Consider the following 19,664-nt stretch of genomic DNA (forward strand, 5'->3'; position numbering starts at 1 on the left):
GTCCATTTCCACATTCCGCTTCCTCCTCTCTGTACGGCCCACTATCGTGCTTTGCTGCTTCCTTGTCTTCGTTGTTTCTCCCTGCCTTTGTGAGTGCTCTCCTTTTCTTCCCTGGTCCCCTGACGCCGCACACCGCTTCTCTTCCTGGACCGGAAAAGAGGATCTGAGAGCGTCTGTTGTCCCCAACAGCGGCTGCTGTCTCCTCATCTTCAGCTGTCTCTTTCTCTTTCCAGCGAGACGGCGCCTTTCTCTGACGAGGCGGAAGGGAGTTGGGCGCGATGAGGCGCCTCAATCCCTTCGCCAAGAGGAGGGCCCCAGAAGAAGAGAAGGTGAGCAGTTTCACGAATCTTTCTCTCACGTCTACACTTGGGCAGCGGTCTATGCCAATCCTTCTGTATATATCGCTTCGGATGTGCATATATAACGGATATTTACGATTATATGCATATCGACTTATTTTGATGTACTATATATATATGTTACGCTATGGAAAGAAATCTAAATGGAGATAAGCCAGACGGGATAGAGAAAGCTGTGAGAGGCGTATCGAGGACAGGTGTAATGAAGAATGGAGATAGGCGGAGAGAATGAAGAAGGGAGATAGGACCGAACGCAGAGCAAAGGTGGTGTTATGTGTCTAGCGTTAGCACCTCGCTTTGCGCAAGGAAAAGGCTTCCGAGGAACGAAGATTCGAATAAAAGAAGAGGGTTCGGAAAGGAGGTGGACAAAAAGATCCGGCAGGAAGGTTGACGAGTGGTCGCGCCGCGCTGGCGTTTCCGCGCCTTTAAAATCTCATGGAAGTTTTTCGTTGTTATGGCCGATCAATATGCGGTCTTCTTCCTCGGCGTCGCAGGCGGTAACTCAGGAATATACTGCGGTTCTCTCCACAGACAGCCGTACGTCCTCGCCGTTCCTAACGTTCGCTGTCTGCTCGCGCGCCCGTGGTTTCTATCTTGCGTCTTCCACGTTTTTGTCTCACTCTTCTTCGTCTCGTTGCCAGTTTGACTTTCTGTGTCGTCTGTCTGTCTGTCTGTCTCCACTTCACTCTTTTCTCTCCCTCCTCTCTGGTGTTCCCTTCTGTCTCCTCTTCCGCGCCGTCTCCCTCCGGTTGGTGAACGCGCCCGGCTGTGCCCCGCGCGGCCCTGTCGACATGCCTTGTCTCATGCATGCATACCCAATCCGTTTCCTCCTCCCTTTGTTTCCTCCTCTCTTTTTGTTTGCCCCTCTCCGTTCCGTTCCCGTGCGTCTCCGCGTTGTCACCCTGCCTCTCTTTCCGCGTCTTTTGTCGCCTGCGTTTTAGCTCGTGTATCCGCCCTCTCTGAAGTGTCTTTTCTTTTTTCAGTGGTTAAGGACATTCCTTTCCGGGACACGCGCACGCTGATTTTCATCTACGGCAAGCCTCTGATCGCCCACCAGGATCCTCTGGAAACGGCGCTGCGCGCCTCTGCCGAGGGCGCTTCGTCGCCGGTGGATGTCTCCGCGCCCGCGGGGCGTGACGCGTCGCTCTCCTACCGGCACAGCGGCGCTGGGGCTTTCGCCGGCAACCCTCTGAACTTTTACTTCCCCGGCGGCTCCGGCCCTGGAGGGGAGCGCCCGAGCGCGGCGCCTTCCGGAGTGCCTGGTCCCTTTTCGCGGCTACCCGCGCCCGTTCACTCCTCGGGCAAGGCCGCCGACGCCGCACTCCTGCAACCGGTCGTCGTGAGCTCCCTCGCGTACGTGCGCATCGTCGACGTCTGCGTCGGGGAACAGCATGCGCTCTTCCTCGCAGACTCGGGCGATGTGTACGCGTACGGCGAAGGGGTGTATGGACAGCTCGGCCTCGGCTACGAGCGCCAGATTGTTAACCACCCGCAGAAAGTCGAGGGCAGCCTTAGCCAGCTCGCCGTCCAGCAAATCGCATGCGGAGACTACCACTCTGTAGCCCTGACCACAGAGGTGAGGAACGGAGAGAACGTGAGACACAGAAGAGAACCTGCGGACGAAAGAGAGAAGGAAAGAGTGAGAATGGCGGAAAGAGAAGAGAGAGGCAGAGACAGGAGCACGCGCCCGGTCGAACGGCATGCAGCGTGTGCGGTGTTTCAGAAGGGAAGGGTTTCGCGTTGTGTTGCTTCCCTTGCCTGGCACACATCACAGAGAAAAGTCTCAGCACTGGATTTGTCTCGCTTCTTGCTCGCTTTCGCATGTACTCTCGCTGCGCTCCCCTTTCCCGGAGGTGACTCTGCGCAGCGTGTTTTTCTCGCTCGTGTCGACGACCCGCCGCCACCGCGCGTCTCGACGACCCTCCGCCACCGCGCGTCTCGACGTGTCTCCTGCTTTTCACTCCTGGCTGTCGCATCCTCGTTTTTCGTCCTTTCCGTGGCGGGTTCCCATCTCCCCCCTTTCGGCGTTGCCTTTCCTTCGTAGGGCCTCGTCTTCGCCTGGGGCGCGGCGGACTGCGTCGGCGACGGCAGCGGCCTGTGTCGCTTCTCGCCGGTGCGCATCCGCCTGCCACTCCCTCTCGGCTGCGGTCACTTTCCCGTCGATGCGTGCCGAGTCATCGCCGCCCGTTTTCAGCAGACGATGGCTGTCACGGAGGCTGGGCATCTCCTCGTCTGGGGGGACACCTTCTTTGCGAACTTCCACGCAACCCCTGAGGTGCTTTGCCTCTTCCCCATCCCCGTTGTGCAGATCGCCATCGGCAAACACTTTGGCCTCGCTCTAACTGGTGAGCCTGGAGAAATCGCGAAACGCGAAATTCCTCCCAGCCCCCCCCTGGAGGACAGCGGATGGAAGGGGAGCTAGCTAACGGAGGTGCGCACGCAAAGAAGTCAAGCAAGCAGAGAGAGGGAGAGCCGCGTGATCGATCGTGCATCGCCAGATTGAACTGAAGAGGAAAGACCGGAGAGGCATGAAGCGAGACGCTGGACGTTCGTTCCCACTGGTCTGTTTGCTCTCTGTCTTCGTTTGTTCTGCATGCAGACGATGGCCAGGTATACGGCTGGGGCGACGGCACGTACGGCGAGCTAAGTAAGGCTCCACCGAGACACTGGACTCCGGACGGCTGCGTCCAGCTTTTACACGGAAACGAAGTCTTCTTCCATTTCTGCGGCTGTTGCGAGACCTGACAATCCAGATTCGTCCTCTCTCCCCTTCTCTTTTTCTCGTTTCTCTCTCCCTTTTCCTCCCTCTCTTTCGCCCTCTCTTTCTGTGTTCTCTTTGTCTCGGTATCTTTGCGGAAGCTGTAGGGCGCGACGAGTTGATTGGTGTAGTGCACTGAACTGGCTTTTTCTTTTCAGCTGCTGCGTGTCCTATGGCGCCGATGACGCTGCCGGAGCCACTCAATTTGAAGGATTCGACTGGGCAGAGTCTGCCGCCGGTTGTGGCGATTGCGACGGGGACGCGCCACGCAATTCTGCTCACTCACGACATGCGGCTCTGGGCCCTCGGAGACAACCTCGCGGGTCAATGCGGGGTGCCCGGGCACCAAACGCGCCTCAGCGTTCCCAAGGTGAGAGCGGGGGAGAGGAGAAAGAGAAAGAAAAAGAAAGCGAATGGAGGAGACAGAAGCGAGAAGGAGGAATGCATGAGAAGAGAGAAGGAGAGATAACGTGTGCCTCTCGGGGACAAGCGGAGACGACCGGGAGGAGAGGCAAGAGGGACCGAGCCTGAGAGGTCAGCTGGACGGGAGGGAGGAAGAGTGAGAGGAAGACACAGAGAGAGAGGTGAGAAAAAACGCGGAGAACAGCCACGACAAGTCGAGGGAAAGCTGGGGCGACGGAGACGGAGATGGTGGGGAGGGAAGCATCTCGGGAAGCAGAGAGAGGAGGACGGGACATTAAACTGGAGCCTCGATGACAGAGGAGAAAAAAGGCTCTTCGCCCCTACTGCGCTAAGAGAGACTAGACAGCGGCGCGGATGTCTCATGTCTGTACGGGTCTCTTCCAGATGGTGAAACTCGGAGAGTTGCGATCGCGAGCTAGCAAAATCGCATGCGGGTACCGCCACTCTGCATGCATCACACGTAAGCATGCATGCGCTTTCTCGGCCTTTTTACCTCCGTCACCACAACGGTAACGCGGGATGAGTATCCAGAGGAAGATACCACTTTGGGTGCAACAAAGGAAAGGGAAGGCGTTTTCGTCCAAACGGACACATCTGGTTTGTCTCGGCGTCCCAGAGAAAGTGAAGAGTCATCTTCGAAAGGGACTGTACGCCACCGCTGGGGTGTCTGTACACCGCACAAAGTATCACAGGTGACTCTCGAGGGCATCTTGATATCCTTTCTTTCCACTTTCATCTGGGTCGGCGTCTTGCGTTGTACTTCCGCGTGCCTTCATGGATGCATGCACCTCTCTCCCTCGCCGCCCAATAGAGAAAGGCAACGCAGTAGACTTTGTTATGAGTCGAATCTCGCCAGGAATCATTTTTGTCTCCTTCGAGAAAATTTGCCTACGTCTGGACTCACACGCCTACATATATCTATTTTTACTCTACGCGTGTAACTATATCGCCGACGTTGCATGCGAGGCTTACTTTTTTCTGACTCGATCAGCATTCAACCCGGTCACGGGCACCAACGTCTGCGTATCATCGATCCTTCAAACGCTTTCTCTGCGGCGTCCGTCGATGTGCGACTTCCACATTTGTGTCCATCTGTGGGTCATGTGTCTGCCGTCGTGCCATCCTTCGCTCTATCTCGTTGCGGTTTCCTCCTCCTCCCCCTCTGTCTCTCTGTTGGAATGTTGGCACCCGTTTTGTCTGGGCGCGGTCGACGTGAATGCTCCCTCGGGAGGGTGAACTGGCGAGAATCGTGTTCGCTGTCTCTTTGCCGGATTCAGCTAACAACCAACTGTATCTGTGGGGTCATTCCTCGAACCACAAGCTGATCTTCACTGCAGCCGCCGAGGGCATCTGCGAGAAAGCGTCCCAGCCAGGCGTTGCCATTCGATCCGGCCTCAAGAGTGCATGCTGCCGGGTAAGAGCTCAGCGGCACATCCTCCCGTCGCATATATATGTATGTATATATAAACACATTTATGTATATGAATATGGTATTTGCATGCACATCTATATTTTTCTGCGTGAGTGGCTCTTCCTTTTTTGCTCTTCGCAGCGATGTGTGTTGGGAGGGGGCTGCAGCAAATCGGGATGTGTCTTTGCTGTGCTGCATGCACGAGGATCTCTGGTGGAGATGCGCAGAGACGTGCGTCTCTGAGGCAGTTTTCCGGATGTGAAACCTCGACTAAATCCTTCCGTTTTCTCTGCGGGTCGAGTGCGGGGCGATGCCCACGAGAAAATAAGGCGATCTGCCGACGTCCCTTCCCCCCAGTGCGCCTTCGCTGTCTCTGTCTACATGTGTGGAACCAGTTTGTCTCCATCTGTCTCGCGCTGTCTTTTTTCAGGCTCGCCTGATCTACTCCATGTTGAACTTGAAGATTACGGGGGCTGCGTTGGGAAGCGAAACGACGGTCATTGTGACTGGGGACGGAGACGCCGGGCGGCAGAGCCCGCCGGCTCCTGGCGCGTCTGCGAGGCGTGCAGGAGACATGTCCTCTCGGCGCTCAAAGAAAGACAGTGAGGAGCAAATCGAGGCCCGAGTCATCACTGCAGCTGATCTCTCGCTGACGCCTCCCCCCCAATCTCCGGAGCGAACAACCTCCGGTGCTGGGAGTGGAGACCGTGAGGAGAGCAATCCGTGCTCTAGTTCCGAGCGGATGCAGAAAGGAGACACTTTGACCTCGGTTGCCTCGTCTCTCTCTCGCGCTGTGTGGAGAAGGAATCGCAACTCGAAGGCGTCGGGATCCCAAGGGGGCGAACAAAGCGGAGGCGCGACTGAAGAGAAAGAGGCGAAGGAAGAGACAGGAAACGCTAGGCGCGAAGCTGAAGAAGAGGCAGAGCGCGGGGCGGGTCGCAGCGAGCCGGAGGCCGGAGAAGCGAACATGCGAGAAGGCGCCGAACCACCCAGAGAATCCTCGGGAGACCCAGAAGAAAGAGGAAAAGGAGAGGAAACCCCCGCTGGACCTGAAGAGGTGCGCGCGTCGAGGAGTGCCGGAAAGGAAGCATCGAAGGCAACAGAGAGCGGCGACCGATGACGAGAGGCCGCCGCGCTGTGAGTTTATCAGTCTCTGCTTCTGCCTCGGTGGAGAAGGAGAGCAGACGGAGCGGCTCCGGAAAAGGGAGAAAATGTAGGGAGGCTACAGAGAAGAAAGCGTGCGGAGCGACACGAGGGAGGAGCACGAGAAGGAAGCAGAGGAAAAGAAGTTGAAAACGCTGAGGGAGAGATGGAAGGACAGAGGGAAGTGTTTTTCCGCCCAGAAGAAAGAAGTGGGAGAGCGGGGAAACAAGAGAGGGACAAGTGGCCGTTCGGTTTTCATTTTTCAGTACTGGACGAGGGCGAAGAGGGAGAAGAAAGAACTGCGGGAAACAACAAAGGAACTGTCTCAGATGCATCCTGTCTGTTTCCACTGTGGTCCTGGTGATGGAACGCCTTTTCTTGTGCGTTCGGTTCTCGGCGTCTTGCTGACAACAAAGTATTTGAATGTGCCCCTAAGGGAAACTCAGTGGCAACCGTTTGCTCCTGACTCTTCATACTTTTGAAATTTAAATAGAGTGCCTGATTGAGGACGAGAACTCAAAACGCCGCCTCACAAGCAAAAACCTGGCATAGCTCGAGACTTCCAGCAACTCGGCACCTCAGGTTGAATCCCTCGCTCGTGCAAAGCCGTGTGTAGTCTATACAGCTGGAGAGACAAATATGTATGTATGTATGTATGTATGTATGTATGTATGTATGTATGTATGTATATATATATATATATATATATATATATAAATGGTACCGCTCTGTCTCGCTACACACACATTATATATATATATATATATATATATATATACAAAGGTACGAATTCAGTGCTCCATGCACTCTGTCTAGGTTAGTTCCTTGTACACATTCTCATGTATTCGTGCGTATCTCTCTCTGTATATATATATATATATATATGTGATTTTTTATGGATATTCGAAAGGTCCGTTGTGTGGGGGCCGTTCGCCTTGAAGCCAACTCCACAACCTCAAAAACAAGTTGGATTTCACAACGCATTGATCTTTTCCGTTTACCACGAGACCTTTGCTTGCGAAGCAAGAAGCATTGGTTCTTCGCTTGACCGACTTGGCACAGCCGGAGATAAGATGCACAACAAGTCAACCTTTTCACCGCTTCGTCCACCAGTGTTCGTCCCGCGGCATGTTTGCCTTCTCAACCGCTTCTCCTTTTCCCTCTCTCTGCCCAGTCGTTGTTCCCTCTTCTTCCCCTTGTCCCTTCTGCACCAGCTTCAGCTTCATCGCTTTCCTCTCGCTGAGCCTATCCTTCAAAGACTCCCACTTGGTTGTATTCGAGAATGTGCTTCGCATTCACCCACGCGTGGTAGCGGCGGAAAACCTCCGAGATGTCCGTCCCCGCGTGGTCCACAAGAATCCGCGCACCGCCAGGATGAAAAGAGACATACGAACTAATGTCGTAAACCGCGCCGTCCAAGGCGACCCAAAGGTCTTCGCGTGTGCAGTGTTTGGACAACTGAACAGTTCGAGACAGAAAGCGAAAAGGCCGCCGGCAGACGCGGCAGGTTGTATGGAGTCATGAGGTGTACAGACACCTGGGTGGAGACTGGACTTCACACAGGCAAGACGACAAAAAAAAAAGAGAGGCCCAACAGCCGTGAGGCAAAGAGGCAAAAGCGAAGAGGGAGAAACCGAGGAAGGAGAGAGCGAAGCGGAACAGAGAACGAAGCGTTACAGCGAGGGAAGGAACGACCGTGTGGGGTTGACACACTCTGTAGGAACGCTACAACGAAACAGTTGACAGCAAATACACTTCCAGTTTCTTTCGTGCGTGCGAAATCCGAGCGACGCACCACTGGGGAAACACCCGATGGATTCTCCCTTTTTCTCCAGTGTGTCACATCTTTCGTTTCCAAGGCTCTTACCTCCTCAAGAGAGACGCGCCTCGGAGCGCCTTCCGCAGTGCATGCAGCCAAACGGCCCTTGTCGGCCGCCATCAGATCCCGGAACCGCGCCTGGCTCCCAACTGTCCGCATGCCACAAATCGAGGGATGCGAGAACATTTTCTGCCAGCTTTAGACCCGTGAGACGATACTACCACTGCATGTACAAACGACGAAACACATTTCAATCCACATATACGTACATATATATATATATATATATATATATATATGCGTATATACATGAAGGTTCATGTACGTAACAGTGCGTTACTAAGCCAGTGGGCAGATCGGGAGAAGCGCCAGGCGAGTCGAACGCTGAGTCGCGAATATTCCCCAATCGAACCTAATACGCCGCTATACATTTATGCAGAGGCATTGAAAAGGAGACACCTGTCTACCTGTCTATGTGTATAAGGGTAGATACAAGGAGAGCGTTCAAACATTTGAACTGGCGGCTGCAAATGAACGAAGACACAACTTCACAATCGCGTGCCTGAAGTTTTCGCGCTTTTCAGCTTCGCGTTTCGGGGTTCGCGTGCTCACCGCCGCATCCAGGAGGAACGGCGAGGCCAAGGGATCCCTCTCCCTTTCTCCGTCCTGCGCTCGGACTGATCCGAGCGCTCTCCCTGCCATCTCGTCCGCCGTAAGCTCCAGCGCTGGGAGACGGAGGCGTTCTCATGGAAACCGGAGACAGATCAGAGACAGGTAGCTGCGACTCTGCAGCCCTGGGAACGGTGGAAGACACAAACAGCCGCGGGAGGCTAGACGAAAGAGAAGACGAAGCAGCAGACGAGGAAGAGGCAGACGAGGAAGAGGCGACTGGTTCCGACACGACGACGTTCACTGGGGGGATGACGCTGGAGGCTTGGGGTTGATTTCCGGCGGCAGGCGAGTCGAAGGCAGGAGGTGTGAACGGCAGTGGAGGGGAGAAGAAGGAGCGAGCTGGCGGGGCGTCCGAAGAATTTGAAGATTCGTAAGCAGGTTCCAGGAAAACCCGAACGTGCGTCGGGGCGGAGTCAGCAGCAAAGAGCAGTCGAAGATCCGGGACAGAGTGGCAAGCTTCGGTGTCCATTTCCGCCTGAGGAACGGGCAAAGCCGGTTCGGCGAAGAACCCGAAACCCAAAAATCGCCGTGGTGAAGCGCAAGGCATGTTCGGAGGAGAGCGACAGCCCACGTGGCACACAAAAACTCTCCCTCTTCTCGCTCTCGACAGACAAGTGAACAAATCCCCCCATAGTACATCGCCCGTCCAAATCGTGTACATACACCGAAAGGAAACTACATAAACACACCGGGAAAAAGAATCCCATACCTGTGTATATCTATACTGCATTTGCGAATGTGTGCTTGTATGCACCGAGACAGCATAGCACACACGCACACAGAGCAGCGTAAACGAAATTCTTCCGTTTCCTTGTGTCACATGATTCGTCTTCATGCCTACGGCCCTCTTATCCTGCTACCGGCGTCACCGGGTTTGGTTTCCGCGTAGGGACGCTCCTCGAGAGAGCGTCCGGGAACCCTGTCTGCACGTACAGTTCCGACTTGCACGTTCACCCGAGGCGGCGAAGCGGTACCTCGGGGTGCGTGCGACTCCCCAGTCTGCGACGCGTTTTTTCGGCGGGCGTACGCAAGAAGCAAAGACTCCATCTTCCTCACAAATTCTTTGACGAGGGCTTCGGCGTCTCTTTCCCGCCTTTGCCAAACATACGACGTTTTCTCTAACACACAGAAACGGCCAGCAGAAAAAGGAGGGCGAGCAGAACCAGAAGATGATGAAGGATCAGGCGGGAGACACTCCAGAAGAGCGACTGTGAGTCGCCCGCCCGCCCCAAGAACAAGGCGCGAGGAAGAGGAAGGCGAGCTGGAGGAGGAGTGCAGAGAAGAGAGCGCACGACCCTCCATGGTTTGGAGAAGAGCAAGGCACTGGAGACGCGGCAGGAGAAGTGAACAGGAAACGAGGAAGACAAGAAAAGCAGAAAACGAGGAAGGGAAATGAAAGAAGACAAGGGGCAGAGTTGCTACGAAAAGAGACAGAAGGCGAAGCAGTAGAGGACGGAAGATGATTTGGCAGGTAGAACAGGAGCAAACGACCGAATACAGGAGAAAGAAGGAAGCAAAAGAGAAGACGGGAGGTGAGCAGACACAGGAGGGACAGGGGACCAAATAGGAGACCTTTCACTGTTTGGTCTCTGTGTATATCCTGGTGAGTCTCCAGGGCGCATTAGCATTTGCGACTGCGAGACAATCTTCAGCTTCTCTGTTCTAAAGTTCTGTCCCAAGACGACTCCCGGTCTGAAGAGCGTCTCTAGCGTTCATTGGCCAGCAAGTAGGCAACCACTTCCACGTATGGGAGAAAAGGGCGGGACGAAAAGCAGTCACTCGCAGACGACTTCTGAATCCACGGAATAGGAAAGGAGAGAACATGACGTTTTCTCGACACTCTGTGGCGCAACTGAACATTGAACGGCCGGGGCGGTTTCAGGTGCTTGACATTTCTGCCTCATCCGCGCAGCAGCGTGCATGCACGGAGAGGAGAAGGCGCCCGGATGGTTCTGTGTTCTGCCACTCAAAAATTGACCTGGAGAACAGATGGAGAAATCGCAAGTTGGCAAGACAATGGTGTGTACCTACAGCGGACAGCGAGACACGGGGCACAGCTTAACGAGACGGGCGACAGGCAAGACGAAGTTTCCACTGTTTTCGCCCTCTTCCTAGTCTCCTCTCTAGTGAAGAACCTGGAGAATAGGTTTGCTTTGCGAGGGCCCACGTGGGAAGAACAGACTCAAGAAAAACCCGAGAAAGCGGCATGGGAGAAGCAAATTGCTGCAGCGGCGCGTGTGCCCCCAGTTGGGCCGGCTGGCCGGCAAAGCGGCCGGAGCTGTTCCGGAGCGAAAGAGGGGAGCGTTTGGACAGAGCGCAATTAAACCATGGATTGTTGTCGCGAAATGAGACTTTCTCTTGACAAAGCAGTTGTTTGCTGAGTTTCTGCCGAAGATACGTTTTCTGTCTTGTTTGTGCCACGGCGTCTAGCGCTTTTCTACGCGCGAGAGCATCTAGGTGGACGACCGGGGCATGCCCGGTGACGCGTTGCACATTTTAAACAGATTTGAGAAGCCTTCGGAGACGGGATCAGGGAAGAAGGCAGTCGAATGCATACGACCAGGCGAAGAGCCACGGGAATCACAGCGCCGAGTTCAGTTCGGGAGAGAGAGTCGTAATTGCGGTTGCCGGTGGGCGACCAGATTCCTGCTGATCAATTGCGTGAACTTTTTGAGCCGACGCGGAGGCGGATGATATCGCAGGGCGCAGACGGACACTCTGCTGTCTCGCTGCCGAGCAACTGGAAAGGATCCAGAACGCCAGAGGTGTCGTGAGAGCGTGACTGCAGAGGGCCAAGAAATTCCCCGCTGTTCGAAACAAGTGCCGTCGATATGCCACGAGGCAAAATACAAAACCGTCAACAATCCCATTGGTCTCCGGAAGATCCGAAAGAAGCAGCGGCCCCCACAACGGAAAAGTCTAAGTGCCTGTCACTACTGATCCCAAGCCGAAATAGAAACAAGCCTGCTATTGGTGTCCGCGTTGTATCACACAGCCATATATATATATATATATATATATATATATAGGGGGAAGTCCTCTTCATACCCAGCATGATACGACACGCACAAATAAAACGCTTCTATCACCGTTTTGACCGCTCTGAGAGTGATCTGGCGTGGGTTCGACCCCAAGTTCACCGACATCAAGTGGGATACGCTGGCGTCCACAATGCTGACCACCGCGGTTGGCAGTCCGGGGAATGCCCCATTCCTTCGTCGCCTGCGGAGTGCCCTAACTGCTTTTCAGCTACCCAGCTCTCGCTCCTGAAGCTTCCTCCGTCGCTCGCTTTCACGCTCGTTAGTTTCAGTACCTCCTACAGCAATGCATGCCCAGTGGTTTCACCCTTACACTTTTGGACCGAATAAAAGCTGCAAAGGGGAGGCAAGATCCCTGCACTCACGGCTGTGAAAGAGCTACACGGGAGGGGATGTGCTGGTTTGTTTCGAGAGTTCTGGCAAACGAGTTGCAAGTCTGAGGCGCGAGAGAACCAGTTATGACCCTCGGCAAGCAGATGCGCATCCTGTGGGCATTCTTCACTCCTGAGCATTCTTCTCGTGGTGGAGCCTTCCGCGTGGCTGGGGAATTGGACAAACCATCAGGAACGACCGCGGCGCCTTCTGTAGTTTTCTCCGTCGGCACTGCTGTCCTGGGTTTCAGGACGCGTTCTCTGGCTCTTTTTAGCTTGTCTGAGAGCTACGATTGCTGAACAGTGTCAGGAAGTGGTTCTGCGCTCGCGAGCACGTTCAGACAAATAGGCCGTCCTGCGTGTCGCCTCGCCGCTGCCAATCTGAAGAGACAAACCTGTTAGAACTGATCGAAAAGCCTGACTAACGCTCGCAGGGTCCGCTACCAAAACGCTCGCTTCGATCGAGGTCTGTGTGACGCGACAGCGTCGCCAACAGTAAACTAAAGCGTGTATACCCCTTCGTTTGTCCAAACGAGAGTGTCGAAGCACTGGTCCGCTGCATACACCGGCAGTCTCTTTCTGGGTTTTGATAACCGCGTTTTGTCGCTCGGCATCGTCCGGTGCCGATCAGCTCGCACGCGGACGAGAAGCACGGGTATCTTCCTTCACACGTCTCATTGTCATCTCACGTCTTGTCTTTGGACATCTGCCAATCTGTTGGCTTCTTTCGCGTCTGTGCGCGTCGTCGCCTGTTGTGTCTACTCCTATCCCCGTAGATCGGCAGAGTCGGCTGTGTTTCTCGCGCCCCCGCCCCGTCGACGCTCCCGCACTTCTCCATCGGCTGTTCTTCTCAGGTCCATCACCCGCAACTCTCTGCGCGGTTCGGCCCTGCCGTCAACCCCACGGCAAACAACTGCCTTCGAGCACAACGCGCGCGGCGAGGACGAGAAGACATCGCAGACTGGCGGCGGAAACACGAACGGAGAGGCAAACAGCAGAGAATCGTCGGCGTTTGAGTCTTCCAAGAAACGGTCAATGTACAGCCGCAAAGCTGTCCGGACTTTGCTGCGGCCTTCCTGAATTGATTTCTGACCACCCACACACAGAGACCACACACACAAACCTTGGCCAACAACGCAGCTCCGAACAACCTGCAATTCACACATCTTCACGCGACACAGAAGCCCCGATGCATGCACACGCCTGTTAAAAATGAATATATATATATATATATATTATATAATGTAGCCATTTGTTTGCATTGAAAGGTATGATTGAGGACAGAGGCGTTTTAGGGTATAGATCGGTAGAGAGAGATTTGCACAGCTGTCAGATTGTGGGCGTTGGAGTTTTCCAGTGCATATCTGGAGTCTTTTCTTCCCTACGACCAATTGATACCTGCGAAGAAAAGTGGCAAGCCGCTGTCTTACCGCAACAATGCAGCATCTGAGGGTATCGTCGAAGGACAAATTTAACTCCCAGTGACAAGGGAGGTGTCCGTCTCTGTCAGAGTCCCTTCCTGCCTTCGCCGCACCACCCGAACGCGAGGCTGGGGACGGCAAAAAGGAAGTGAGCGGCGCAGCGCCGAGGTCAGCTCGGCTGTCGAGACTTTCTGCGTGCGCCGAAGCATTCGCGGAAGAAAGCGAGAGAGGCTCGGCAGCGAGGACGCCCGACAAACTGAAGAACGGATTCGATGCAGACGCAGACGCCAGCGACGGCGGGAGGATGGCAGGCCTGCATGCAAAGGCGGAACAACGCAGAAAACTACACCACGAGCCAACGCAGCCACTCGCGAGCGAGAGACAGCACAGGGGGAGTAAACGGGGGTAACGGGGGAGAGGGAAGTCTGAAAGAGCGTCGCTCAGCAGGCTCTTTTCGCCGATCCACCAAAGGGTGCGCGCCGGCATGGCGCCTTCCAAACACACGCATAAGCTGGAGAAGAACTCGAGTTCAGTCGTACGCAGAACAACAGAGAGGCCAGAAAACGGGGCACGAAACAAAGAAAGAATCTCGCGAGATCTCTTCCGCTCCAGTCGCCTTCTTTAGAGAGGCACGGTGCGATGCCGAAAGGGAGGCATCCAACGTGAGAGGTGACGCCGCGGTGTGCGCCATCAGATTCGTCCCGGTCCCTTGCGTACTTGAGAGCGGAGCCCTTTGCACACATGAGGCCTGGGAAAGACCCGCCGCCAGAAAGAGAAGAAGAAAGCGAGATGCCCTCACGAGCACAGCTGGCGTGAGGGTTCTTCCGAGCCCAAACGGCATCTCCAGGCGGGGCGGCTGAGGAACAAACCAGGATCTGCAGGCGACAGGTGTCCGTCGCGTCGACTCGACAGTCGACATTGGCCAGGGGGCATGCCATGCTGAAAAAAGAGAAACGAGGGGAGCACACACGGCCCCGCCTGCAGGAGAATGTACACTGCGAGAGAGTCAGGGAAGGAAACAAGGGAAACACGATAGACAGGGCGACAAAAAAAAACGCGAGAACCCGACGGTGCCTGAGTGTGTCCCGGTGGATGCGTTTGCACATACGGAGAAAGAGGAGACCGTGACGAGGAAAAAACACGTGAAACGGTCCAACTCGCCGCGAAGAACGTCGGCCTCAGACTCGGAAAAGACGGGAGGAGACGACACCCCAAAGCGATGGCCATGAACCGAACGAGGGCGGATTGAATCGAGGAGCAAAACTGTCTTCAACAGAAAAAAAGGATGCGGAAAGCTGTCGCGGCGAAACGCACCACCCGATCTAAAACTCAGGGAAAGAAACCAAGGGCGAGAGGTAGAAACGGGAATGTCAGGAAGGGCTCTGTGGACTTGACACAAAGTACACAGCCACGCGCGACAGCTCGAAGCGCCGATCGAGGCAGTGGAACTGCCCAGGACGCAACAGCCGAGAGGCAAAACAAGGCGCCCAGGGAAATCTATTCCCGTCAAGAAGAGTCGCCTGGAGTGGCAGATTCCTGTCTTACCGCACATCAGCCCGGCCGGGAACCACATGCGACGGAGACACCAGCAGCAGGTGAGTCTCACTCTGCAAGAAGTAACGCGGGGCCTGCGAAGAACCCGAGAGGCGAACAGAGGGGAACAAACCGCAATGAAACGCACCATGGAAAGGTCGCCCCGGGAAACGCAGCCTTAAGGTCTATACCTGTGAGCCGTCCTCTCGCATTCTCGCCCTCGCTTTCGCGTCTGGGCCTTCCCCCCCGGGATGGCGGGTTGCCTTTCGTTCGGGAGAAAAACAGGAATCTTCACGGGGCACCTGGCCCCCTCGCCCGCCTTTAAAAGTCGCGGCTATGCACTCTCGTGTCAATGCACTCTCCCTCTCTCTTTCATGTTGCTTTGAAATTCCACGCTTGACTCACGCCACTTGGCCGACTCCTTTCCGTCCTTTTTTCACCTCACCCTTTCCTTCCGGGGTGTCTAGGCAAAAGTCTCTAGAGGAGACCGCACAGCTGTATGGGTAGTGTCTGGAGTGCGACCGCTGCGACGGTTGACTGTTCGCCTCTGCGTTCGTTGTTTTTCAAGTGCGACAAACGACTCGACGCTGGCTCGTGAATCGTTCGCTCAGCCGGTCGCCCCACCCGGGAGGAGCCGACTTTTCCGGCGCAGAACGCGAACCTCACCAGTCCCTCCACGGTGTCGACGAAGCAACGGACGAAGTTGCGACCCTCCAGCCGAACGCTAACGGCCCCGCCGTCGCACTGCAGCACGCCTGCCGTCCCCACTGCGAATGCAGACAGGCCACAAAACATCCGCACACGCATGCCCGTGCAAAAACAGCCAAACCCCTTCCCACAAAGACGCGCACGCAGGTTGCGGCAGAAAAAAAAAACGAAGCCGGGACACAGCGCCTGTGCGATGTGCGCAGAATGGGGCGCAAATCGCACCGCGACGGACGACTCTGGAATGCGTGTTTGGGCCAAACCACCCGAAAGGCCGGCAGATGCACAATTCCAAGCAGCTGAGAACCGCAGAGAGAAGGGCCGATCACGGTCGCAAGAAAAAGTGGCCTAGTTGTCGCCTCACCGGAGAGGTCTCGCGTGATGACAGCGGCGCTGAGCCCGTTGCTGCGTTTCGTTTCCTCTTCCTTCTTCAGCAGCAGAGCATAACTCTCCGTCGCCTCTGGCAACCCGCTTTCTTCGACTCTGTCTCCAGCTGACGCAGCGCCACCAGCCGAGGACGCTTCACTGGGCTCCTGTTTCCTGTCTCTCGCGTCGTTGTTCTTCTCCAGGACTGTGGTCCCCCCCTGGGTGCGCGCGCCACTTCCACACGTCGAAGCAACGCCGCCGGAGCTGTCTCCGCCCCGGTCGTGTGCGTCTCTCTCGTTCATTTTCCGCGCGCCGTCACCGCCGCCCGCAACTCGCTGGTGGCGCGGCTCCTCGCCGGAAAAGTCTTCGTCCGAGCTCTCAGCACTGTCTTCGCCTTCCGCGTCTTCTCTCTCCCTCAAAAAGCTCGCGTAAAGTTTCTGCTCGTCGCCGGTGCTCTGTCGCAGCAAGACTGTGCATGCCTCGGCGGCGAGTCTCTCGAGGAGCAACGGAGACGGCGAAGGCGCAGATGGGCGAAGCGGCGAGTGGTACATCTCCGTGATCGCCTCCACGTCTTTACACAGTTGCCGAATAACCCGCCACTCCTGAAGCGCAAAGAACACGAACAAGGACGCTATCAGGACACCAGGGAAGTACAAAGGGGATGTGATATGCCCCTTTACAGATACACATATATTTGTATAGGTTCAGGTACATGTGTGGTGACTAGATCAGTATCTGTGTCTAAATACGCAGTCACGGCACTCATTGGCAGTTCTCGTGCAAATGCGGCACATCACAGCTGCGCATGCGTTCGTGCCTGCATGAAAGTGTGCATACACGCCTAGCATATCTGAATATGAATGCATGCGTGCATGCGCATGCACATACAGATGAACATTCGCTGCGATGAGAACCTCCCTCTTTTTGCACACCGACACTGATGGATTCTGGAAAAGAGACTGGAATATACGGGAAAGACTCACGTGGACAGCGCGCCGCTGCGCCCCGCGGGCCGACACCGGTTCCCGCCAGATGAACGCCTCGCCCGTTTCTCCGGCCTCTGTCGAATAAGAACGAAACACGCGATAAAGAGTGCGCACCTTTCCATAGCCCCCCCGCTCGCCGTGTCATAACCAACAAGGCAGCAGTGGCCCAAGACAATGGAGAAAGCATCATGCGTCTGTGTCTGTGTGTGTGGGAGATGGAAAACGTTAGTGTCATCCCTACGCATGTCTACAGTTCTTTCAACTGACGAACGCGAGAGGCGACGGACGGCGGCTCTACGGACTACACTGGTCTACCATCCTGATCCTTTTGCGCACAGAAAATACGCATATAGCTTTTAACCACAACACGGGCTTTCCAGCTCTCAAAAAGTCATCATCGTCTAGACTGTTTCACACATTATTGAAGCCATATGCCAGCTGAAACATTCCGGAACATACATACGTATATTACATGGAAGTTTGTTTAAAAAGGATATATATGTAGATGCAGGTAGTGTCTATGTATGTGGATATATATAAATATATATATCCTACTGCTCATGTAGGGGGCGTGCTTTGTGGAAGCGATCGTTTTGTTTATCGTGCCTCGCGAGAATGTTTCTTCTCGTCTCTCACTTGCGCCGGCGCTTCCAGGCGCCGAACTGCCGATGCCCGGGGCGGGAAGAAGCACGCGAACGTCTCGGCTCAAGGCGCTGCTGTCGAAGGGCGGGGCGTTCTTGAGGGCTTCCCACTCTTCCTAGGAAGAATCGCAAAAGAGAAAGGCACAGCGAAAGCGAGTGATGGCGAAACACAGAGAACCAATCACAGAACAGAAGCACGCCCATGACACTCTCTGGATCGTCCACAGCCTACTGATCCTATACATACAACATGGGTATACCTGGATATCTTTACACACATACATCTGTAATGATATACATGTGTATATATATATATATATATGAAAGACCACATATACTTAGACAAGTTGGCGTTTGTTATGCTTGCGCTCATTTATGTCTTTTTCGGCTAGGGTGCGTCTGTGAATCTCAATGTAGATGTTTCCTTCAAGCTCGCAAACGGGTTCCACACCGGCCTCGTTCCCTTAGTCGGTCTTGCTGAGTCTCAAAGGGTGTTCTTCTATTTAGCCCTCGTTTGGGTCGGACGCAGAAGAGAGTCACCCAAAAGCGGACGTTGCACAAAGCGCGTTCGCAGTCAGTCTGCGCTGCCCGCGACAGCTCAGCAAAGAGCCCCTGAATCGCACGCTGTTCCCTTTCTTTCCTTTTCTTTCGTCGAAGTTCTTCTCGCTTGTACGCTGGCGCGTCACCGCTCGTACCCAAAACAGGTCGACTGGCGAGTGGGTGCTTCCGAGGCCGCCTGCCTCCACCTGCGCATCTGCATGCACGAGGGCGAGCTGCACGGAGGCCGTTGCTGCCTGCCGGACGTCCTGGATCATGCAGGCGAGGCGGCGAAAGCTGGCGTCGAAGAGCAACAGCAGTCGCCGCGCTTGCCGCCGCCTCTCCAGCTTCGAAGGCCCCGCCTCTCTCCGCAAGGGAGCCGGCGAAGAAGCGACCGACGCCGAGACGGAGGAAAGACGGATGCGGCAGAGAGCAGAGAGAAGCGCCAAATTGACCACGCGGGACACCAATCTAGAAAAAGACAAGAGGCAAGGCAAAGGATTGAACCATGTGTATACAGACATAGTGGTAGAGAGATATCAATATTCATACACGCAGATATGCATCTATAGGTACAAACACAAATACACACACACATCATATATACATATACATGAATGCTCATATACACATATATATATTTATATACGCATGTCTATGTGTGGACAAGTAAATCGACAGTGCGACACGCATTGATACACGTAGATATGGCTCACGAACATGTATTTACGTCCTAAGTGTATCTCATTCAATGTGTAGAGATACGCGGAGAGAGGAGAGGATGTCGACGGGTTGCTGAGGCGTCGCCGCAAGTTTGCGTGTAGAAACGTTCGTTTTCTGGCTTACGCGACTGCGACAGGCCGCAAGAAAGCTTCGCTGGCATTTTGACGGACGGCCTCGAGCAGATTTGTGAGGAGCGTCCACCTGCAAACAATGCGGAAGTTTGCTTCTTTTTCTTGCGAGTCTGTTCCTTCTCTCCTGTTCCGTTCGCCTGCGCTCAGTTGATTCGCGCCCGAGTCCGCGTCTTCCTTGCTCTGGCCTGCCGCCACCGTCGGGCCCTCAGGACCTGAATGCTTCGTTTCCTCGTGCAACGCAGACGCCTCGTTTTCTTCGTCCTCGATCTGCGGTGTGGCGCTGCCACTGCCCTCGCCTGCCACCATCTCGTCTGTTTCCCGCCGCTCCTCGGTCTCGCGTTCCCCTCCCTCTTGGGTCTGTCTCCCCGCCTCTTCCTTCTCCACCTCAAAAGCTGCTGTCATTCCCTGCTGCCTGTGAGCCTTCTCGCTCCATGCCTCCGCAGGTTCTTCCGTCTCCATCTCTGCTCGCGAGGAAAGAGAAGCAAACGACGAGAGTCGCGCATGCAAAGTGCTGAACGGCGGCGCGCGTCTCGGAGAGGCGAACGAGGGAAGCGAGGAAGGGCGCGGCGAAGGCGAGGTGGAGGAAGAAGAGGAGGCGGACGAGAAAGCAGACGAGGACATAGAGGC

General features: G+C 55.1%; 3 protein-coding genes across 3 annotated transcripts; 1 reads left to right on the forward strand and 2 right to left on the reverse strand.

The window, feature by feature from the left end:
* Positions 1 to 813: 813 nt before the first annotated feature.
* NCLIV_056840 (putative regulator of chromosome condensation domain-containing protein) lies at positions 814 to 6,071 on the forward strand (the record flags this gene model as incomplete). Its single annotated transcript, XM_003885239.1, has 8 exons — positions 814 to 856; positions 1,343 to 1,935; positions 2,404 to 2,704; positions 2,959 to 3,006; positions 3,276 to 3,487; positions 3,925 to 4,000; positions 4,818 to 4,954; positions 5,382 to 6,071. The coding sequence occupies 8 exons, from the start codon at positions 814 to 816 to the stop codon at positions 6,069 to 6,071; spliced, it is 2,100 nt and encodes a 699-aa protein (XP_003885288.1).
* Positions 6,072 to 7,339: 1,268 nt separating this feature from the next.
* On the reverse strand, positions 7,340 to 9,132 carry NCLIV_056850 (hypothetical protein; the record flags this gene model as incomplete). Its single annotated transcript, XM_003885240.1, has 3 exons — positions 7,340 to 7,552; positions 7,962 to 8,062; positions 8,526 to 9,132. 3 exons carry the CDS (start codon positions 9,130 to 9,132, stop codon positions 7,340 to 7,342), a joined length of 921 nt encoding a protein of 306 aa, XP_003885289.1.
* A 3,626-nt stretch (positions 9,133 to 12,758) lies between these two features.
* Positions 12,759 to 19,343, reverse strand: NCLIV_056860 (hypothetical protein; the record flags this gene model as incomplete). The annotated part of the gene is made up of 10 exons (XM_003885241.1): positions 12,759 to 13,082; positions 13,425 to 13,728; positions 14,133 to 14,354; positions 14,961 to 15,043; positions 15,615 to 15,715; positions 16,018 to 16,621; positions 17,003 to 17,079; positions 17,642 to 17,762; positions 18,342 to 18,654; positions 19,030 to 19,343. The coding sequence occupies 10 exons, from the start codon at positions 19,341 to 19,343 to the stop codon at positions 12,759 to 12,761; spliced, it is 2,463 nt and encodes an 820-aa protein (XP_003885290.1).
* Positions 19,344 to 19,664: the final 321 nt, after the last annotated feature.

Source organism: Neospora caninum, chromosome XI, assembly GCF_000208865.1.
Source record: "Neospora caninum Liverpool complete genome, chromosome XI".
Taxonomy (NCBI): Eukaryota; Apicomplexa; class Conoidasida; order Eucoccidiorida; family Sarcocystidae; genus Neospora; species Neospora caninum.